The sequence below is a fragment of the Oncorhynchus clarkii genome, chromosome 6, assembly GCF_045791955.1.
Source record: "Oncorhynchus clarkii lewisi isolate Uvic-CL-2024 chromosome 6, UVic_Ocla_1.0, whole genome shotgun sequence".
In the NCBI taxonomy this organism is placed as follows: Eukaryota; Metazoa; Chordata; class Actinopteri; order Salmoniformes; family Salmonidae; genus Oncorhynchus; species Oncorhynchus clarkii.
In genome coordinates, this window is record NC_092152.1 from 79,556,794 (window position 1) to 79,577,534 (window position 20,741).

At 45.0% G+C, this 20,741-nt stretch overlaps 1 protein-coding gene across 1 annotated transcript in view; it reads left to right on the forward strand.

Moving 5' to 3' along the window:
• LOC139412450 (ADAMTS-like protein 3) overlaps nt 1–20,741 on the forward strand; it is a 203,237-nt gene that overhangs the window by 163,029 nt on the left and 19,467 nt on the right. The window contains exons 19-23 of the mRNA XM_071159238.1: nt 2,823–3,082; nt 3,465–4,038; nt 7,619–7,853; nt 15,826–15,953; nt 16,881–17,009. Coding sequence (XP_071015339.1) covers nt 2,823–3,082; nt 3,465–4,038; nt 7,619–7,853; nt 15,826–15,953; nt 16,881–17,009 — 1,326 coding nt within the window. The remainder of the gene's footprint in view (nt 1–2,822; nt 3,083–3,464; nt 4,039–7,618; nt 7,854–15,825; nt 15,954–16,880; nt 17,010–20,741) is intronic.

The following is a 20,741-nucleotide window of genomic DNA, read 5'->3' on the forward strand; positions in this document are numbered from 1 at the left end:
CTCCGTAAAGCTCAACTCTACAGATATGTGACCAGATTAGAGATTCTGAAAGCATACAGTCTCTGCATCCCAAATGGCACCCTGTTCTCTCAAAATGTGTGTACTATATAGGGAATAGGGTCCTGGTCAAAAGTAGTGCACTTGGAAATAGGGTGCCATTTGGGACGTATTCACTGTGAACATGCTATGGGTGAGTAGGAGTCTTAAATATGTACACTTGAAAGTGATCCAAAGTAGTATAGAGAATAGGGTACCGTTTGTGATCCAGCCACTGTGACCATACTGTACCTAAGTACAAAGTCTTCTATATCTATATGTCTGGAAAGTGATTATAAAGACACAGGAACATGTTCTGTTCTTTATCAAGCCATCGACAGCTCCAGTTCTCACTTTGAATGTTTACATTTGAACGGACTAATCAAAAACATGTGTATATATATATATATATATATATATATATATATATATATATATATATATATATATATACATACATATATACATATATACACACACACACACACACACACATCTATCTACAGTATATACATGTTATCTATGCCAACGTACAAACAGTACAGCATTACTGACCGCAATCTACGCACGCACACACACACACACACACACACACACACACACACACACACACACACACACACACACACACACACTACAAGCCAACTACTGTTCTGTGCAGCCAAGCGTACTTCCAGAATGATGAGAACATCTGAAAAGCATACAGAAGTAAGGTCAATGGTTGTTCAATGAGTGTGTGTGAGTTCACACTGTAAAGGAAATAGTCCACTCTCCTACGGTGTGTGTGTGTCCCAAATGTGTCCCAAAGTGTTCACTGTGTGTCTGAAAGCTACCATCTCTCTGAACTGCCTCAACAAAGAGAGGATATACAATGCATGATTGAGTGCCTCGCAAATGTCACAGCTACTCCTTAAAGGAAGTGTGTGTGTGTGTGTGTGTGTGTGTGTGTGTGTGTGTGTGTGTGTGTGTGTGTGTGTGTGTGTGTGTGTGAGAGAGAGAGAGAGAGAGAAACTGTCCTACCCAGCTACTGCTTATGAGGACCAGGGTCATGGTGGGTGTGTGTGTGATGTGAGCGCATGCCCGTGCCTCTGTGCATGAACTTTCAACATGTCAGTATACTACATCTATAGATTCACAATAGGGTAGTGTGTATACTACATCTATAGATTCACAATAGGGTAGTGTGTATACTACATCTATAGATTCACAATAGGGTAGTGTGTATACTACATCTATAGATTCACAATAGGGTAGTGTGTATACTACATCTATAGATTCACAATAGGGTAGTGTGTATACTACATCTATAGATTCACAATAGGGTAGTGTGTATACTACATCTATAGATTCACAATAGGGTAGTGTGTTATACTGTGTTTTGTGTTTGGAGATATTAGATGGAATGACTTCACATTAACCAAAGGATTGACTCTCCCCTGCTGTCATGCTAGCCTCAGGTTGTGTCCCAAACAGCACCTTATTCCAAAAACAGTGCATTACTTTTCATCAGGTCCCATAGAGATCTGGTCAGTACTGCACTATATAGGGATTAGGGTGCCATTTGGTATGTAGCCTCAGAGTCTCAAGCACAAGGTCATGTTGCCTCATCCTTCTAGCCCAGACCTTATCTCATTCCCTGTTATCAAAGCTAATGATATCAAATCCACAGGATTAACTTGACCCAGATATACAGAGAGGGTGCTTCCCAAATGGCAACCTTTTGCCATATAGGACACTACCTTGGAGCAGAGTCCACATTGCCTCAGTCTAAGTATGACCATACAGGCTCTGGTCACTACATAGGGAATAGGGTGCCATTTGGTACGCTGACAGAGAGTGCGTTAGAGGGAGGGTCTGAATGCATTGCCTCACACTCTAAGTATGACCATCGGTCAGTACGAGACAGAAATTACAGTGATTGAAATGTACTGATCTTTCGTGAGAGCTTGGTTTTAGGTCCAGCTGATTCCAGACAGAACAGGGTGGAAGATCTTGTTCTCTACTGATTGACTCTTTTCTCATTTTAAGATCACCTCATTAGATCACTACAGTAGATCACAAGGTCCAACTGAAATGTGACTTCTGCTTTTAACCCCTCCAAGGACATAAATACACCCAGGTTTTGGAGAGGTGTGGGAAGCTGCCACACTGGGCGCCCCGGGGAGCTGTTGTTATGGGGGGTTAAGTGCCTTGCTCAAGGGCACAACGGCAGGCAATGGCATCTGGGATTTGACACCAGCAACCCTCTAGTTGCCAGCTCACTTCCCGATAGATTTTTCCTGTCAGACCCAGGATTTGAACTGGCAACCATCCGGTTGCTGAGTTTCCTCTTTAACCGCTAGGCTAACTGCTGCCCAAATTATGCTAATGCTAATGTAGAATCATTATTCCAAATTAAATCATTATCATAATGTCAGATATAATGTAGGTTTTATTTAGAATATTTTGTGTTAGTTATAAAGTTGTTTTATCCTTCTAAACCTTCATGCTATAGCCTATATTTGTCATGTGAGTAAATGACAATGGTTTAATTCACTGTAAGAGGTTGACCACCGTTATGTTCTCTCTTTCTCTCTCTCTCTGTCTCTCTCTCTGTCTCTCTCTCTCTCTTTGTCTCTCTCACTCTCTCTCTCTCTGTCTCTCTCTCTCTCTTTCTCTCTCTGTCTCTCTCTGTCTCTCTCACACTCTCTCTCTCTCTGTCTCTCTCTCACTCTCTCACTGTCTCTGTCTCTCTCTCTCTGTCTCTGTCTCCCTCTCTCTCTCCCTCCATCCATCATTCCCTTCAGAGCATAAGACAGAGATGAACCCCAGACAGCTTGTGAAGGAAGCATCCAGAATCAACCAGCAGCCCACAAAGGAGACAGGGAAGGAAGCATCAAAGGAAACAATCAAGGAGCCAGTAAAGCGTTGTCCGTTGATTCTAGGCTTGAGTCGTATCTACATCCAGACCCGGCAGGAGAAACGCCTCCACCTGACCATCGGTGGGCGTGCTTACCTCCTACCAAAAACCTCCCTGATCATCAAATGCCCTGTCCGGCGCTTCCAGGTTGGATCCTTTCCTCACGGTCTTTATTGTTGTAATGGATGAGAACATATGCCATGGCTGGGGTTTCCAACTATGACTGGACATGTTTATCATTTAAAATCACTTACATTTAATTTTGTAGATTCATTCTGGCAATAGACAAATCTCCCTGAACAGCTGTTCTGCTCAGCTTGTCAGGAGGTAAAGGCCATTCCAGGACTCCAGTCTAAATTGAGAGGTTGGCCTCCTTAGCTCTTATTTTTGTCTTGTGTTTTGTCTTGTGTTTTGTCTTGTGTTTTGTCTTGTGTTTTGTCTTGTGTTTTGCCTTGTGTTTTGTCTTGTGTTTTGTCTTGTGTTTTGCCTTGTGTTTTGTCTTGTGTTTTGTCTTGTATGTTGCGTCTAGAAAGCCTACATCCGTTGGGAGAAGGACGGCCGCCCCCTGTCCAGCTGCAAGCGTCTGGGCGTCACCAAATCTGGTTCTCTAAAGATCCACAGCCTAGGAATCGTGGACAGTGGGGTGTACGTGTGTATCGCCGGGCCCGCCTCAGACACATTCACCCTTAAACTGATTGGCAGCGACAGCAGACTGATCGACCGACCGGTTGAAAACGAATCGGACCCCGAACCTGGCCTAGACCTGACCAGGATTCAACCACGATTCAACCCTCAGGACTGGGACCCCCAGGGTCTTCCTCACTGCCTCCCGTTTACCCCCAGCCTCAAAGGTCCCAGTCTGTCTCTGCTGCCCGGTGGTGTGGAGGCCTCGGTGCTGCAGGTGCAGGCGGGGGCCTTGGTGCTGCAGCCCTGGAGCCTGGAGGAGAGGGTGAGGAACGTGAGTCTCCAGGCGGAGATGGGAGAGATCAGCCAGGAACAGGCTTCTCAGATCATCTACACCCTCATCACAGAGATGTCTGGAGGCCAACAGGCCTCCACAGAGCAGTGGAAAGGGACCAAGGAGGAGACGGGGAACCCAAAAGGTAACCTTTTGTTACGATAGAAAATAATCCAATACAATAGAATATAACTTTTTCCCTCCAAGGATGTCACCGTACCAGAATGAAAAACACCACATGTACATCATACACATTAGAAACAGTTACCCAGGTACACCATGCTGTACATATAGGACAGAAACACTCACATTCATTCATAATGAATCTGCAAGTGCCTGAGAAGTTTTTTTGCATAATATAATATACAGTTTTGCATAACTTTTTTGTATAATAGTTATGTAATGTATGCCGTTACCATGTCGTTTCTAAGCAAACACCAGGTAGTTAGCGGGCTGTAGAATGAAGTTTAATGCTAGTTTTCACTCAGGGGGCTCTATTTTCAGGCCGGCGTTAAGGCAGCACTAGTGTCAAACGCACGTTAGTTTGCCATTTTACAATGGAAATTCTGGCACACTGGTATTTTCCAGCCCTAACTCCATGTCTGGCAATTGACCTTTCTTATATCAGCTCACTTGTGCTCAGATGGAGGGGTGGAAATATTTGAGGCGTGTCCTTAAAAACATGATCCAAAGTGCTAATTTCAGGCAGTGCTGGTAGGGATATTTAAGACCGACCTAAAGCTGGTTTCAGCAGTAACGTAGATGGTTATGACATTAATATTGACAGCAGAAACACAGCCTATCCAGCCGTGACGCACACTGTCCATATAAACATGGAACAAGAGGAGCCTGATGTGCTTTTGGAGTCTGAATACTTCCTATTTAGAAACACAGCCTATCCAGCCGTGATGCACACTGTCCATATAAATATGGAACAAGAGGAGCCTGATGTGCTTTTGGAGTCTGAATACTTCCTATTCAGAAACACAGCCTATCCAGCCGTGACGCACACTGTCCATATGAACATGGAACAAGAGGAGCCTGATGTGCTTTTGGAGTCTGAATACTTCCTATTTAGAAACATTAAAAAAACTAGTTTTTTCCCAATTCGTTTTATTTGGTTAAAAACCAAGATTAACCTCCTCCTCTCAATGAAGCCTTTTTTTGTCTGCCAAATGCAATCGTAAAGTAGTCAAGACTGTCGATAAAGGGTTTGGCTCCCGAGACCACTTGGAAATAAGTCTTAATCACCAAAGCTTTATTCAAATATCAAGTTTGAGAGGAGTAAAACAGTGAGGTGACATTCCTTTTTTATCTCTGCATTGTAGGCAGGCCCACATTATTCTAGCATGCAGGTCACATTTTGAACGTACGTAAAAACCCCTCCATGATGTAGAACCCAAGACCTCCCTTAGGCCTACTATAATGAAGGCTGGTTCAACAGAAATGACACACTATAATGAAGGCTGGATCAACAGAAATGTCCCACTATAATGAAGGCTGGTTCAACAGAAATGGCCTACTATAATGAAGGCTGGTTCAACAGAAATGACCTACTACAATGAAGGCTGGTTCAACAGAAATGACCTACTATAATGAAGGCTGGTTCAACAAAAATGACCTACTATAATGAAGGCTGGTTCAACAGAAATAACCTACTATAATGAAGGCCGGTTCAACAGAAATGATCTACTATAATGAAGGCCGGTTCAACAGAAATGACCCACTATAATGAAGGCTGGTTCAACAGAAATGACCCACTATAATGAAGGCTGGTTCAACAGAAATGACCCACTATAATGAAGGCTGGTTCAACAGAAATGACCCACTATAATGAAGGCTGGTTCAACAGAAATGACCCACTATAATGAAGGCTGGTTCAACAGAAATGACCCACTATAATGAAGGCTGGTTCAACAGAAATGACCCACTATAATGAAGGCTGGTTCAACAGAAATGACCCACTATTATGAAGGCTGGTTCAACAGAAATGACCTACTATAATGAAGGCTGGTTCAACAGAAATGACCCACTATAATGAAGGCTGGTTCAACAGAAATGACCCACTATTATGAAGGCTGGTTCAACAGAAATGACCTACTATAATGAAGGCTGGTTCAACAGAAATGACCCACTATAATGAAGGCTGGTTCAACAGAAATGACCCACTATTATGAAGGCTGGTTCAACAGAAATGACCTACTATAATGAAGGCTGGTTCAACAGAAATGACCCACTATAATGAAGGCTGGTTCAACAGAAATGACCCACTATTATGAAGGCTGGTTCAACAGAAATGACCTACTATAATGAAGGCTGGTTCAACAGAAATGACCCACTATAATGAAGGCTGGTTCAACAGAAATGACCCACTATTATGAAGGCTGGTTCAACAGAAATGACCTACTATAATGAAGGCTGGTTCAACAGAAATGAGACAGGCGTTTTATACAACAGCCTTCTGTGTGTTCTCTTTTTGACTCCCTCTGCATTTTTGCAATCAATTGCCTGAATTTTCTCCATCTCCTTAGTTATCATGCTCTAATTCCACCGGGCATTCTACTGATTTCAAGACTTGCTCCTCCAGAAAGTGAAGGGCAACACTTTTGCAGTTCTACTACGTGATATCTTTCACAAAAGCCATTTTAGAAAGGATTACCTACACATGCTGACCAGCTTATGTTATAGACAAAAGTGTGCTTCATGGCAGACCAATCCAAACTCATCTCTTGGCATGTCCAGCCCATCCATTATCTCAGCCAATCATGGCTATGAATGTTCCTGGCTCATGAAGGTTCCTGGCTTTTTCCGTGGCTAAACCAACTAGGCTCGTAATTTAACAATTGTATTGGCATGCATGGCATGCAAGTGTATTTTTAAGAAACATGGCTTTTTCCGTGGCTAAACCAACTAGGCTCGTAATTTAACAATTGTATTGGCATGGATGGCATGCAAGTGTGTTATTAAGAAACATGAAAGTTTACATGTTCCAGAAGGCATTTCTGCCCAAAACGTTTACGTTCAAATGCCTCTCCTGTAAAGTAGTGATGTGTGACATATGCCTAGTTTTCTGAAATGAGTCACATATTTTGCCATGGAGCACATTCTGATTGGCCAGTGAGGGGCCAAGCCTCGAGACACCCACAACTTGTTTATTCATCGAGCCCCAGCCCCTTTCGCGCCAATACCAAGTGTACCGAGAATTGTGATAGTGAAAATAGCAAAACTATTTCTGACACACCCCTGAACCTATAGCACTACCGCCTGCGTTTAGATTTACCATTCTGTTAGGTTTGTTAAAATAGAGCCTGAAACAGGATTGTGTATTCAGATGAAACATTTGCTGGCACTATATGGTGTTAGAGTTACAGTTAAAACGTGGGTATTCATAGGACAGATACTTTCATAGCTAAATAAAAAATACAAGTTATTTCTTTATGTTCAGTTTATATACAGGAATGAAACCCACAACTCATTATGACATTACTAGTGCATCAAATGTGTTTTATCAAGGTTGGGGGTCAATTCCTTTTCAATTCAGTCAATTCCTTTTCAATTCAGGAAGAAAAACATACAATTCTAATTCCAAATGTTTCTCATAGAGCATCGAGATGTGGAATTTCAGTTTATTTCCTGAAACGAATTAATGGAAATGGAACTGACCCCTACTGTAGTTATTATTTCATCTGCAACATACAATGTGATACGATCTCAAATCTCAATAGACCGGACACCAAACTCGTCAGAGTGGTCGGCTAGTAGCTTCAAGAGACCAGTGATCATCCGACAGAGGCAGAACCCCCCGATGACCTTCCAGAGGAGTCTGAACATCAGTGTTGGCCAGACAGCCTTCCTGACCAACGCCACGCGGCAGCTGTACCTGCTCTGCCCCTCAGAGGGCATTCCGCAGCCCCAAATCACCTGGACCAAGGACGGAGTAGAGCTACAACTAACTGACAGGTAACACATACAGTAATACACAAATGCACACATGCATACTGTCACACACACACACACACACACACATAAATAAGACATGCCCATTAGCTTTATGTTATCCTCTATTCTCACTCCTCTTTCCATAATATAGTGCAGCAGCCCTCTATGTGGGGTATAGCTCAGGCCTGCTGGACTTGGCTTTGCCCTGGAGAGAATACTGATTGTAGCTATGCAGGATCCCTGTGAGAAGCTATGGAAACTGTTACTCATATATCAGAGAAAGGAGAAAGGACTCGGAGCCCGTTGTGAATGTTCTGTGTTCTGAGTCCGCCTCAGATCATGGTGTGAAATTTACAATTTCACCTTCCGGACCCTGTTGCTAAGTCTCACTCCTCGTCCTCAAGTCTTCCTCCTCCCCCTCTTCAAATCTTCCTCCCTACTCATGTCTTCTTCCTCCTTTACCCCATTCTCATCCTCCTCTTCCTCACATCTTGTATAGCACCCTCCCTCCTACTCTTCCTCACATCTTGTGTAACCCCCTCCTCCTCTTCCTCACGTATTGTATATCCCCCCCTCCTCCTCCTCCTCCTCTCCTCATGGATCTCCCATGGAGCTGGAGCAGCACTCACTGTTTTACAGGGTCAGCTCAGAACTTGGCTGGAGAAGGGAGAGAGTGTAGAGAAAGGGGATAGAGAGGTGAGAGAGAGAGAGAGGAAAGGGATAGGAAGAAAACGGCTGGAGAGGGAAGAGAGGTGAAAATAGAAGAGAAGGGAAGGAGAGAGGGGAAAGAAAGAGAAGAGAGAAGGGGAGGACAGAGGAGAGAGCGGGGAAGGAGAGAGAGGGGAAAGAAAGAGGAGAGAGAGGGGAAGGAAAGAGGAGAGAGAAGGGAAGGACAGAGGAGAGAGAAGGGAAGGACAGAGGAGAGAGAAGGGAAGGACAGAGGAGAGAGAAGGGAAGGACAGAGGAGAGAGAAGGGAAGGACAGAGGAGAGAGAAGGGAAGGACAGAGGAGAGAGAGGGGAAGGACAGAGGAGAGAGAGGGGAAGGAAAGAGGAGAGAAGGGAAGGACAGAGGAGAGAGAAGGGAAGGACAGAGGAGAGAGAAGGGAAGGACAGAGGAGAGAGAGGGGAAGGAAAGAGGAGAGAGGGGAAGGAAAGAGGAGAGAGAGGGGAAGGAGGGGAAGGAGAGAGAGGGGAGGAAAGGCAGCATAAAATTGGGCGAAAAAGGCGAAAAATAAAAAAAGTGAAATGGGAAAGGGGAGGGAAAAATGGATGGTTGATTGACATTCACAGGGCCCAGGGCCGAGGCGTGAAGCTGTGTGTTCTCCCAGTTCCGTGTGAGTGTGGAGACGGTTGCCCTTCACTTGCTCTTATCAAAGTGATGTGGTCTTGGAACCAACGTGTTATGATAGCAGGCAGCGGGACCGCCTGTTGTGTACTGTAACCCGTTTGACCTCTCTAAAGACTTGGATAGATTTGAAGTGGAAATTCAGTAACTCTTACAAGACAATGGAAATTGCTATAATTAAAACCAATGTGTTTCGGCCTTTAGCCTTCATCAGGATTTTTCAACAGATTTGCCAGGCCTCATGTTCATTCAATGAGGGGAAAGACGTTTGTTTTAGGTTGCTTACCGGCTTTTTAAACCTGTAGTAGAGAAATAAAAATAACATGTTTTATGTTTGATGTGTATGTATGCCAGTGTGGAGCCAAAGGCACATTTCCACATTTGGACTTGCTTGCTTTTGGTGGTGCAATGCCCTGAATGCCATGGCAGTCTTTCCTTCATAGAAGCTGCTAAGCCCGACCTGACACCAGTGTCTCGCCAGATGTTATCCATAATGTCTCCTTTGGCCTTCTGGGAGGTCTTGGTCCATTACATGAGGGGACCCACAGTATAAATGTACTGGCATCCAGCTCAGGATGTCCAGCAAATCTCAGCCTTCTGACCTTTATCTGAAAAATTTGGACAATAAGTTGTTTGTGGTCCAAATGTCATCATGTGATCCTGATTGGTCAGACTTGGTTGGACCATGGAAGCACAGGACGTACTGGACTGTGGAGGCGCACTGGAGGCCTGATGCGTGGGACCGGTACAGGTGGCACCGGGCTGATGACATGCACCTCAGGGCGAGTGCGGAGAGGAGGCACGGGACGTACTGGACTGTGGAGGCGCACTGGAGGCCTGATGTGTGGGACCGGTACAGGTGGCACCGGGCTGATGACACGCTCAGAGCGAGTGCGGGGAGGAAGCACAGGACGTACTGGACTGTGGAGGCGCGCTTGAGGGAGCGTGAGAGGAGCAGGTACAGGACGCACCTGACTGGGAAGGCGCACTTGAGGGAGAGTGCGAGCAGGCACAGGACGTACTGGGCGGTGAAGGTACACTGGGGACACAGTGCGTAGAACCAGCGCAGGATGTACTGGACCCTGGAGGCGCACTGAAGACCAGGAGCGCTGAGCCGGCACAACCCGTCCTGGACAGATACCCACTTTAGCGCGACAAGTGCGAGGAGCTGACACAGGACGTACTGGGCTGTGAAGGCGCACTGGAGACCTGGTGCGTATAGCCAGCATCAATTGTACCGGAACTTTAACACACTTCTCAGGACAAGTGCGAGGAATTGGCACAGGTGGCATCGGACGGCTAACACGCTCCTCAGGGCGAATGCCGTGCATACTACGCCAAACCAACAGCTTTCTCTCTTCACTCTCCTCCAATTTGTCCAACAACTCCTCGAAGGTCTCTAACTCTCCCCTCCGTTCACTCTCCTCCAATTTGTCCATTAACTCCTCAACAGTCTCTGACTCACCCCTCAACTTCGCCGACCACTCCGTGTGCCCCTCCCCCCAAAATTGGGGCTGTCTTTTGGGCTTGAGTCGTGGCCGCGAACCCTGGCCTCGTCGCTGTCCTTCCCTGGCTGCCTCCGCCTGCTTCCATGGCAGGCTTTTGTCTCCTGCCATTATCTCCTCCCAAGTCCAGGATGTCTTCTCCTCCTACCCACGCTGCTTGGTCCGTTTGTGGAGGGATCTTCTGTCACGTTCGTCATAAGGAGTAGACCAAGATGCAGCGTAGTATGTTTCCATCCTTTATTATGGAATAGAAAACTTCAAAGAACACAAACAACAAAGTGAACAACCAAAACGTGAAGCTAATATAATGCTCTCAGGCAACTATACATAGACAAGATCCCACAAAGCACAATGGGAAAATGCCTACCTAAATATGATCCCCAATCAGAGACAATGATAAACAGCTGCCTCTGATTGGGAACCATACTAGGCCAACATAGAAATACAATTCACCTAGATAACCCACCCTTAAATCACACCCCGACCTAACCAACATAGAGAATAACAGCTCTCTATGGTCAGGGCGTGACAGTTATGCACATACTGAACACGTGTTCAAGTCACTTTGGATAAAAACGTATGCTAAACAACTGAACAGTATTATATCATCCTGTCCTATCCTGTCTACTGGCATGTCTACTGTATATATTCTACTGCATGTGTTTAGCAGGTTTTACATGATAGGTACAGTACTGGCCGTAGGACCGTTGCTAGCCACAATTCTATTTTTCCAGGGATGTGGTCTGAGAGAGTACATTTTCCATGCTCTAATGGTTTATACGTTCCCCTCTAGGTCCACTGACTCCATGTTATAAAGTAGAAAATCATTTTTCCCCATTTACTACATATAGCAGAGTAAGTCTGATACTTGGATTATCTAAATAAAAGGTCAGACAATATGTTAGGCACAGATCTAGGATCAGCGTACCCTCCCTTAAGCCTCACCTTAACCATAATGGGGGGACAAACAAAACTGATCTTGGATCAATGTCAAGAGGGCAACTACATTCTGCTACAGAGTAGAAAGAGGTTTCACCCCCTAATGGTTATGGTTAGGCTTCAGGAAGGGTAAACTGACCCTAGATCTGTGCATAAGGGTAACTTCTAGCCTGTGAGTGGTGGCCAAGCATCAGTCTGATGAAGTGGGATGTGGGTGGGAGTAGCTCTGTGTACATTCCCACATGGTCTAAATGGGATCTAACAGAGAGCTTATAGCCCCATAGAGATCCACAAACCACTGCATGGCTTTAGCAGCCCCCAGCCTCCCCTAGCCACATACCCATATACACAAACCCTGTTTGTTTCCCCAGACCCAGATCCTGCCTCTCTCCCCCAGCCCATAACCCCAGACACAGACCCTGCCCCAGCCACAGTCCCTGTGTTCCCAATCCCAGCCCTTGCCCTCTCCCCACAGCAACACTCCATATAAACAGTCCCTGTCCACTTCCCCCAGCCCCTCTCCCCCATGCCCTTTTACACCAGTCTCAAAGGAAGTAGACTTCATGAGTCCAAAAACAGTATCTACCTCTCTCCAGTCCCCACAAGCTGTTTTGACCCAAGCTTTCCCTGCATGGTGGTTCCTGTAATCTCTTAAATCTGTTATTGGAGTGTTTGAACCTGGGCCAATATTCATAGTGCCTCCATGCAGAAGTGCTGATCTAAGATCAGGTCTTCCCTGTCCATTAAATTATATTCCTTATGATCTAAAATGCTAAACTGAATCTCGATCAGCACTCCTACTGTGAGATGCTTTATGAATACGGCCCAGGAATCAAGTAGACATTGTGTTGCTCCTCTGTCCTGGATTGGTGGTGTTTGTTCCAGAGCCAAGGGAAGCTCAGGCAGACTTATTGGCCTTGAGGAATAGTTGAGCGGCCAGAGAGGAAGGACAGCTCAGAGCATGGGAAGAGGACCAGTCCCTTCAGAGAGGTGAAAAAGAGACTGGACTGTCCAGAGAGGAAGGACAGCTCAGAGCATGGGAAGAGGACCAGTCCCTTCAGAGAGGTGAAAAGGAGACTGGACTGTCCAGAGAGGAAGGACAGCTCAGAGCATGGGAAGAGGACCAGTCCCTTCAGAGACTGGACTGTCCAGAGAGGAAGGACAGTTAAGAGCATGGGAAGAGGACCAGTCCCTTCAGAGACTGGACTGTCCAGAGAGGAAGGACAGCTCAGAGCATGGGAAGAGGACCAGTCCCTTCAGAGACTGGACTGTCCAGAGAGGAAGGACAGCTCAGAGCATGGGAAGAGGACCAGTCCCTTCAGAGACTGGACTGTCCAGAGAGGAAGGACAGCTCAGAGCATGGGAAGAGGACCAGTCCCTTCAGAGACTGGACTGTCCAGAGAGGAAGGACAGCTCAGAGCGTGGGAAGAGGACCTGTCCCTTCAGAGACTGGACTGTCCAGAGAGGAAGGACAGCTCAGAGCATGGGAAGAGGACCAGTCCCTTCAGAGACTGGACTGTCCAGAGAGGAAGGACAGCTCAGAGCATGGGAAGAAGACCAGTCCCTTCAGAGAGGTGAAAAAGAGACTGGACTGTCCAGAGAGGGAGTTCAGGGTTTATGAGGCCCTCTTACCGACATTCTGTATGTGTGTGTCTGTCTGTGTGTGTGTCTGTGTGTTTGTCTGTGCCTGTGTGTGTGTCTGTCTGTCTGTGCGTGCAAGTGTGTATGCACGTTTGTCTGCCAATCAAATGAGCAGGTCTGTGCATGTATGCAAGTAAGGACACGTGTGTGTGTGTGTGTGTGTGCATTCGCTTGTGTTCGAGACTTTAAAACACATACAAAACACGCCAATCATAACAATCTAGTCTAATCAAATTAATCAGCCGATTGGCACTCTATTCCCTTTGTAGTGCACTACTTTTGACCAGGGCCCATAGGGTAATAGAGTGCCATTTGGGATGCGTGCATAAACTCAGTGAAAATATGAAAGAGAGGTTCAGCATCATTAAAGGAAATTAGATCTTTAATCGGCTGATTAATTTGATTAGACTAGATCAGGACTTTACGTTTATTCTGATTTCATGCACTAATAGCTTCTGCACACACACACACACACAGACAGACAATGCACACACGCTATACGCACGCACACGCACCCACACAATTACATACACACACAGGTAGCTGTTGTCTTAACCGGGGTTTGACCCAGCTTGAGACAGTTTGTTTGTAATAGTTTTATGTCATGTGACTGCTGAGAGATCATAGGCTGTTCAGTTCTAGACTCTGGTCATGTGACTGCTCATAGGCTGTACAGTTCTAGACTCTGGTCATGTGACTGCTGAGAGATCATAGGCTGTAAAATTCTAGACTCTGGTCATGTGACTGCTGAGAGATCATAGGCTGTACAGTTCTAGACTCTGGTCATGTGACTGCTGAGAGATCATAGGCTGTACAGTTCTAGACTCTGGTCATGTAGCCATACCTGTATTAATGGCGCCTGTTTGAACTTGTTATCAGTATAAAGGACACCTGTCCACAACCTCAAACAGTCACACTCCAAACTCCACTATGTCCAAGACCAAAGAGCTGTCAAAGGACACCAGAAACAAAATTGTAGACCTGCACCAGGCTGGGAAGACTGAGTCTGCAATTTGGTAAGCAGCTTGGTTTGAAGAAATCAACTGTGGGAGCAATTATTAGGAAATGGAAGACATACAAGACCACTGATAATCTCCCTCGATCTGGGGCTCCACGCAAGATCTCACCCCGTGGGGTCAAAATTATCACAAAACGGTGAGCAAAAATCCCAGAACCACACGGGGGGACCTAGTAAATGAGCTGGGACCAAAGTAACAAAGCCTACCATCAGTAACACACTACGCCGCCAAGGACTCAAATCCTGCAGTGCCAGACGTGTCCCCCTGTTTAAGCCAGTACATGTCCAGGCCCGTCTGAAGTTTGCTAGAGAGCATTTGGATGATCCAGAAGAAGATTGGGAGAATGTCATATGGTCAGATGAAACCAAAATATAACTTTTTGGTAAAAACTCAACTCGTTGTGTTTGGAGGACAAAGAATGCTGAGTTACATCCAAAGAACACCATACCTACTGTGAAGCATGGGGGTGGAAACATCATGCTTTGGGGCTGTTTTTCAGCAAAGGGACCAGGACGACTGATCCGTGTAAAGGAAAGAATGAATGGGGCCATGTATCGTGAGATTTTGAGTGAAAACCTCCTTCCATCAGCAAGGGCATTGAAGATGAAACGTGGCTGGGTCTTTCAGCATAACAATGATCCCAAACACACCGCCCGGGCAACGAAGGAGTGGCTTAGTAAGAATCATTTCAAGGTCCTGGAGTGGCCTAGCCAGTCTCTAGATCTCAACCCCATAGAAAATCTTGGAGGGAGTTGAAAGTCCTTGTTGCCCAGCAACAGCCCCAAAACATCACTGCTCTAGAGGAGATCTGCATGGAGGAATGGGCAAAAATACCAGCAACAGTGTGTGAAAACCTTGTGAAGACAGAAAACGTTTGACCTCTGTCATTGCCAACAAAGGGTATATAACAAAGTATTGAGATAAACTTTTGTTATTGACCAAATACTTATTTTCCACCATAATTTGCAAATAAATTCATAAAAAAATCCTACAATGTGATTTTCTGGATTTTTTTTTCTCATTTTGTCTGTCATAGTTGAAGTGTACCTATGATGAAAATTACAGGCCTCTCTCATCTTTTTAAGAGGGAGAACTTGCACAATTGGTGGCTGACTAAATATTTTTTTGCCCCACTGTATAACATGTTAACATAAATAAAGATAAAATAAAAAATAATTTAACTAGGCAAGTCAGTTAAGAACAAATTCTTATTTTCAATAACGGCCTAGGAACAGTGGGTTAACTGCCTTGTTCAAGGGCAGAACAACAGATTTGTACCTTGTCAGCTCGGGGGTTTGAACGTGCAACCTTCCGGTTACTAGTCCAACGCTCTAGGCTACCCTGCCACTAGGCTACCCTGCCGCCCCAACATAAATTCTTATATATAACATGTACACTATCTATTTTATATACCGCATTATGTGTATAATCAATTTCCATACAATCACTTTCCTGCACACCAAAAAAGTGTATAGTATTTTATTGTATTATAAAGTGGTGACTGTGGTTGAGATACATGTCTTGTTTTCCTTTGCTACTGCAGGGTACACTGGGATATCTCTGGCGGACTGCATATCTCTAGTCCTGGGCCGGGGGACAGAGGAGTGTACAGGTGCACAGCCTCAAACACCCACGGTTCAGCCTCAGAGACTACACAGCTGCTGTTAGCTGGTGAGTACCCAGTCAACTGGGTTATATATGGGAGGCAGGTAGCCTAGCAGTTAGAGAGTTGGGCCAGTAACCGAAAGGTTGCTGGTTTGAATAGCCTAGCCTACAAGGTGAAAAATATGCCGATGTGCCCTTGAGCAAGGCACTTAACCCTAATGTGCTCCAGGGGAGCCGTACTACTATGGCTGACCCTGTAAAACAACACATTTCACTGCACCTATCCGGTGTATATGACAATTCAACATGTTATCAGGTTGCACCGCCTGCTGTACGCAGCGTCCAGAAGTAGCTAGCCTCCCTAGCATGGTGGTGGAAATGGCTTTTATTAAGCAGTCAGGTTGCACCGCCTGCTGTACGCAGCGTCCAGAAGTAGCTAGCCTCCCTAGCATGGCGGTGGAAATGGCTTTTATTAAGACACTGCTCATATTTTTCTAGCAGCCCCGTATTAAATGTAGTTCAGGAGGAAGCCAATGTTGTAGCCTGATAGGAGGATGTTTTATTTTATGAACCAGCTGCCGAGCGACATGAGTGTATTACCGCCTGGGTTGATAGCGTCAACACCAAGAGATAATACACAACGTCAGGAAGAACACCCTCTAGGGGTCTTGGCGCTAGGGCACACCGTAGGAAAACGCTTTGCAACGGAAAATGAAAACAAGCGTTTCTTATTGGACAAGTTCAGGTAGTCCCTCCTGTTTTCAGACAGTTTGCTTCCGTTTAGTTCCTAGTGAATACAAACATGTCCCAGATCTGATAAGCATTATAAGCATGCAAATGATGAAATGCTCCAAGAGGAAATTATCATGTATTCATAGTATGTACACTATTTATAAATCATTTATTAATACTTATTCATGAAAGTTATTATGAAATGTTAAATGATAAATGAGCCATTTGGAAACATTTGTAGTTGTTGTCTGTTTTTCACAGAACCTCCTGTGATAGCTGTGTCGTGGAGGAACGTATCGGACAAGGAAGTCCCCAGTCTGAGGGCCGTGGTGGGGGGACGGGTCAGCCTGCGCCCTGGGGCTAACCTAACTCTAGACTGCCCCGTCACAGGTAGGCCTCACCATAGAGATTAAATCCCATACACTCTTAGGAAAACGGCTTCCTAAAAGGTTCTACAACTGTCCCCATTGGAGAACCCTTCTTGGTTCCAGGAAGAACTCTTTTGGGTTCCATGTAGACCCTCTATGTAAAATGTTCTACATGGAAATAAAAAGGGTTCTGCCTGAAATTAAAAAGGGTTCTTCAAAGGGTTCTCCTAACGGATTAGGGTTACTGCCTTTCTATGGAGTTTTTCCTAGCCACCGTGCTTCTACATCTGCATTGCTTGCTGTTTGGAGTTTTAGGCTGGGTTTCTGTACAGTGACATTGACTGATGTTAAAAGGGCTTTATAAATACATTTGATTGATTGAGATGCTCTATATAGAACCAAAATGGTTATTCATAGGGTTCTCCTATGGGGACAGCCAAAGAACCCTTTTAGGTTCTAGATATCACATGTTTTTCTAAAACTGTAGAATGGATCATGCCATAGTGATTCTAATTATGTGGATCTCATAGGGACAGACAGTCCCTCCATTTTGTGGTTCACATTGTCAAGCTCCAAAATGATCGACCATGTGTTTAAATTGAATTTCAAGCAATAATAGATATCTGGTGTAAGGTAGCACATTCAGACAGACATGATCAAGCTATGAAGTGGACATACCTTGTGTTGAAATTGTATTTCAAACAATAACTTGTATCATCTATACAGCATATCTATACAGCATATATATAGTGAAAATAGTAGGATATTTTCTCCACACTGGTCTTTGTCAGTTGTAGTTTTGGCTGCTCTTTGGCAGTAATATACTGTGGTGAACACAAATGAATGTCAGCCTAGTCCTACTGCGATCTAATACCCTAACATGGGTTTTATGTATCCATATGGTTATGTGGCAGATCATAGCTACGCTGTAGACACACAGAAAGACACAGTTAGCTGAAAAGTGAATGGTGTGGAAAGCCACCATGCCAGTCAGAGCTCTAGCAGTGGACACATGGATTTAAACTTCCTGGTTCAGTTACAGCTGTAATGAGGTGTATAAAATGAGAGCAGAGCTTTGATTGAGAAGTGATGTTTGTGACGAGGCTTGGCAGTTGGCTACGGCATCATGCAATTTCTCAACACAACAAAATTATTCCTTTTAGCATTTTTAGCTAGAGATGTTTGTCATTTATGATCTGAAGTGTTATTAGACCAGAGTCATATCTGACCCCCTATTCACCATGTAGTGCACAACTTCTGAATCCATATAGGGCACTCAATTTGACCACAGCCCTATCTGACACCCACATTGGGCTGTGGTGCACTATGGGACATTGGGGGATAGGCCGGGGTGTTATTGGAGACAGCCAATAACCTTGACCAACCACACCATAGTTATTGGGTTGAATCTTCCCAGGTTGCCTCCTAAATGCCACCCTATTCCCTTTATAGCAACCTACTTTTAACCAGGGCTGACACCCACATTGGGCTGTGGTGCACTATGGGACATTGGGGGATAGGCTCAACTCCAGCCACTTTAATAATGGGAATTGATGGGAAATGATGTAAATATATCACTAGCCACTTTAAACAATGCTACCTTATATAATGTTACTTACCCTACATTATTCATCTCATAGGCATACGTATATACTGTACTCTATATCATCGACTGTATCCTTATGTAATACATGTATCACTAGCCACTTTAACTATGCCACTTTGTTTACATACTCATCTCATATGTATATACTGTACTCGATACAATCTACTGTATCTGCCTATGCTGCTCTGTACCATCACTCATTCATATATCCTTATGTACATATTCTTTATCCCCTCACACTGTGTACAAGACAGTAGTTTTGGAATTGTTAGTTAGATTACTTGTTGGTTATTACTGCATTGTCGGAACTAGAAGCACAAGCATTTCGCTACACTCGCATTAACATCTGCTAACCATGTGTATGTGACAAATAAAATTTGATTTGATTTGATTTGGCCTATATAGTGCGCTATATAGAGAATAGGGAGCCATTTGGAATGCGCATCCAGCCTCATCATCACCTTAGTGAGAACCGGCTGAGATGAAAGGACATGTATTTTAAGTCTCATTTGTTTTGGCCTTACACCTTTACAGAAACACACACACACACACACACACACACACACACACAGAGACACACACACACACCTTGCACACCCTATAGCACCCTCTCTCTCATCCCATTCAATCGCTGGTGATTAAAGCAGCTGTGTGTGTGTGTGTGTGTGTGTGTGTGTGTGTGTGTGTGTGTGTGTGTGTGTGTGTGTGTGTGTGTGTGTGTGTGTGTGTGTGTGTGTGTGTGTGTGTGTGTGTGTGTGTGTAAAGGTGTAAGGCCAAAACAAATGATATTATAAACCATCCTGATTGCAGAAGGTATTGTAATCTGTATCATTGAGGTCAGAGATCCTGAGAAACAATCACTGGACCTTCACACACACCATTTTACCTTGTCAGTATATTCAATATTGGATTCATCTCCAGTGAGTTTTGTGTACATGCATTTCTCGTAAGAAAAAACACATATTTGTATTTGTAATGATTATGCCAAAGTAGCAGCTACTCTTCCTGGGGTCCATTAGTTCCTGCCAAAGCAGCAGCTACTCTTCCTGGGGTCCATTAGTTCCTGCCAAAGCAGCAGCTACTCTTCCTGGGGTCCATTAGTTCCTGCCAAAGCAGCAGCTACTCTTCCTGGGGTCCATGAGTTCCTGCCAAAGCAGCAGCTACTCTTCCTGGAGTCCATTAGTTCCTGCCAAAGCAGCAGCTACTCTTCCTGGGGTCCATTAGTTCCTGCCAAAGCAGCAGCTACTCTTCCTGGGGTCCATTAGTTCCTGCCAAAGCAGCAGCTACTCTTCCTGGGTTCCATTAGTTCCTGCCAAAGCAGCAGCTACTCTTCCTGGGGTCCATTAGTTCCTGCCAAAGCAGCAGCTACTCTTCCTGGGGTCCATTAGTTCCTGCCAAAGCAGCAGCTACTCTTCCTGGGGTCCATTAGTTCCTGCCAAAGCAGCAGCTACTCTTCCTGGGGTCCATTAGTTCCTGCCAAAGCAGCAGCTACTCTTCCTGGGGTCCATTAGTTCCTGCCAAAGCAGCAGCTACTCTTCCTGGGGTCCAGCAAAATTAAGGCAGATTATAAAATGTTAAAAACATTACAATACATTCACAGATTTCACAACACACTGTGTGCCTTCAGGCCCCTACTCCACCACTAGCACATATCTACAGTTCTAAATCCATGTGTATGTTATTGTGTGTGTATGTGCCAATGTTTGTGTTGCTTCACAGTCCCCCGCTGTTCCATAAGGTGTTTTTTTAATCTGTTGTTTTAAATCAAATTTTACTGCATGCATCAGTTACTTGATGTGGAATAGAGTTCCATGTAGTCATGGCTCTATGTAGTACTGTGCGCCTCCCATAGTCTGTTCTGGACATAGGAGCTGTGAAGAGACCTCTTGTGGCATGTCCTGTGGGGTATGCATGGGTGTCTGTCTAAACTACTGGCCCACAGCTCGGTGCATTCAGCATGCCAACACTTCTCACAAATAAAAGTAGTGATGAAGTCAATCTCTCCTCCACTTGGGGCCAGGAGAGATTGACATGCATATTATTAACATTAGCTCTCTGTGTACATGCTGCCCTGTTCTGAGGGCCAGCCGTGCTGCCCTGTTCTGAGGGCCAGCCGTGCTGCCCTGTTCTGAGGGCCAGCCAGCCGTG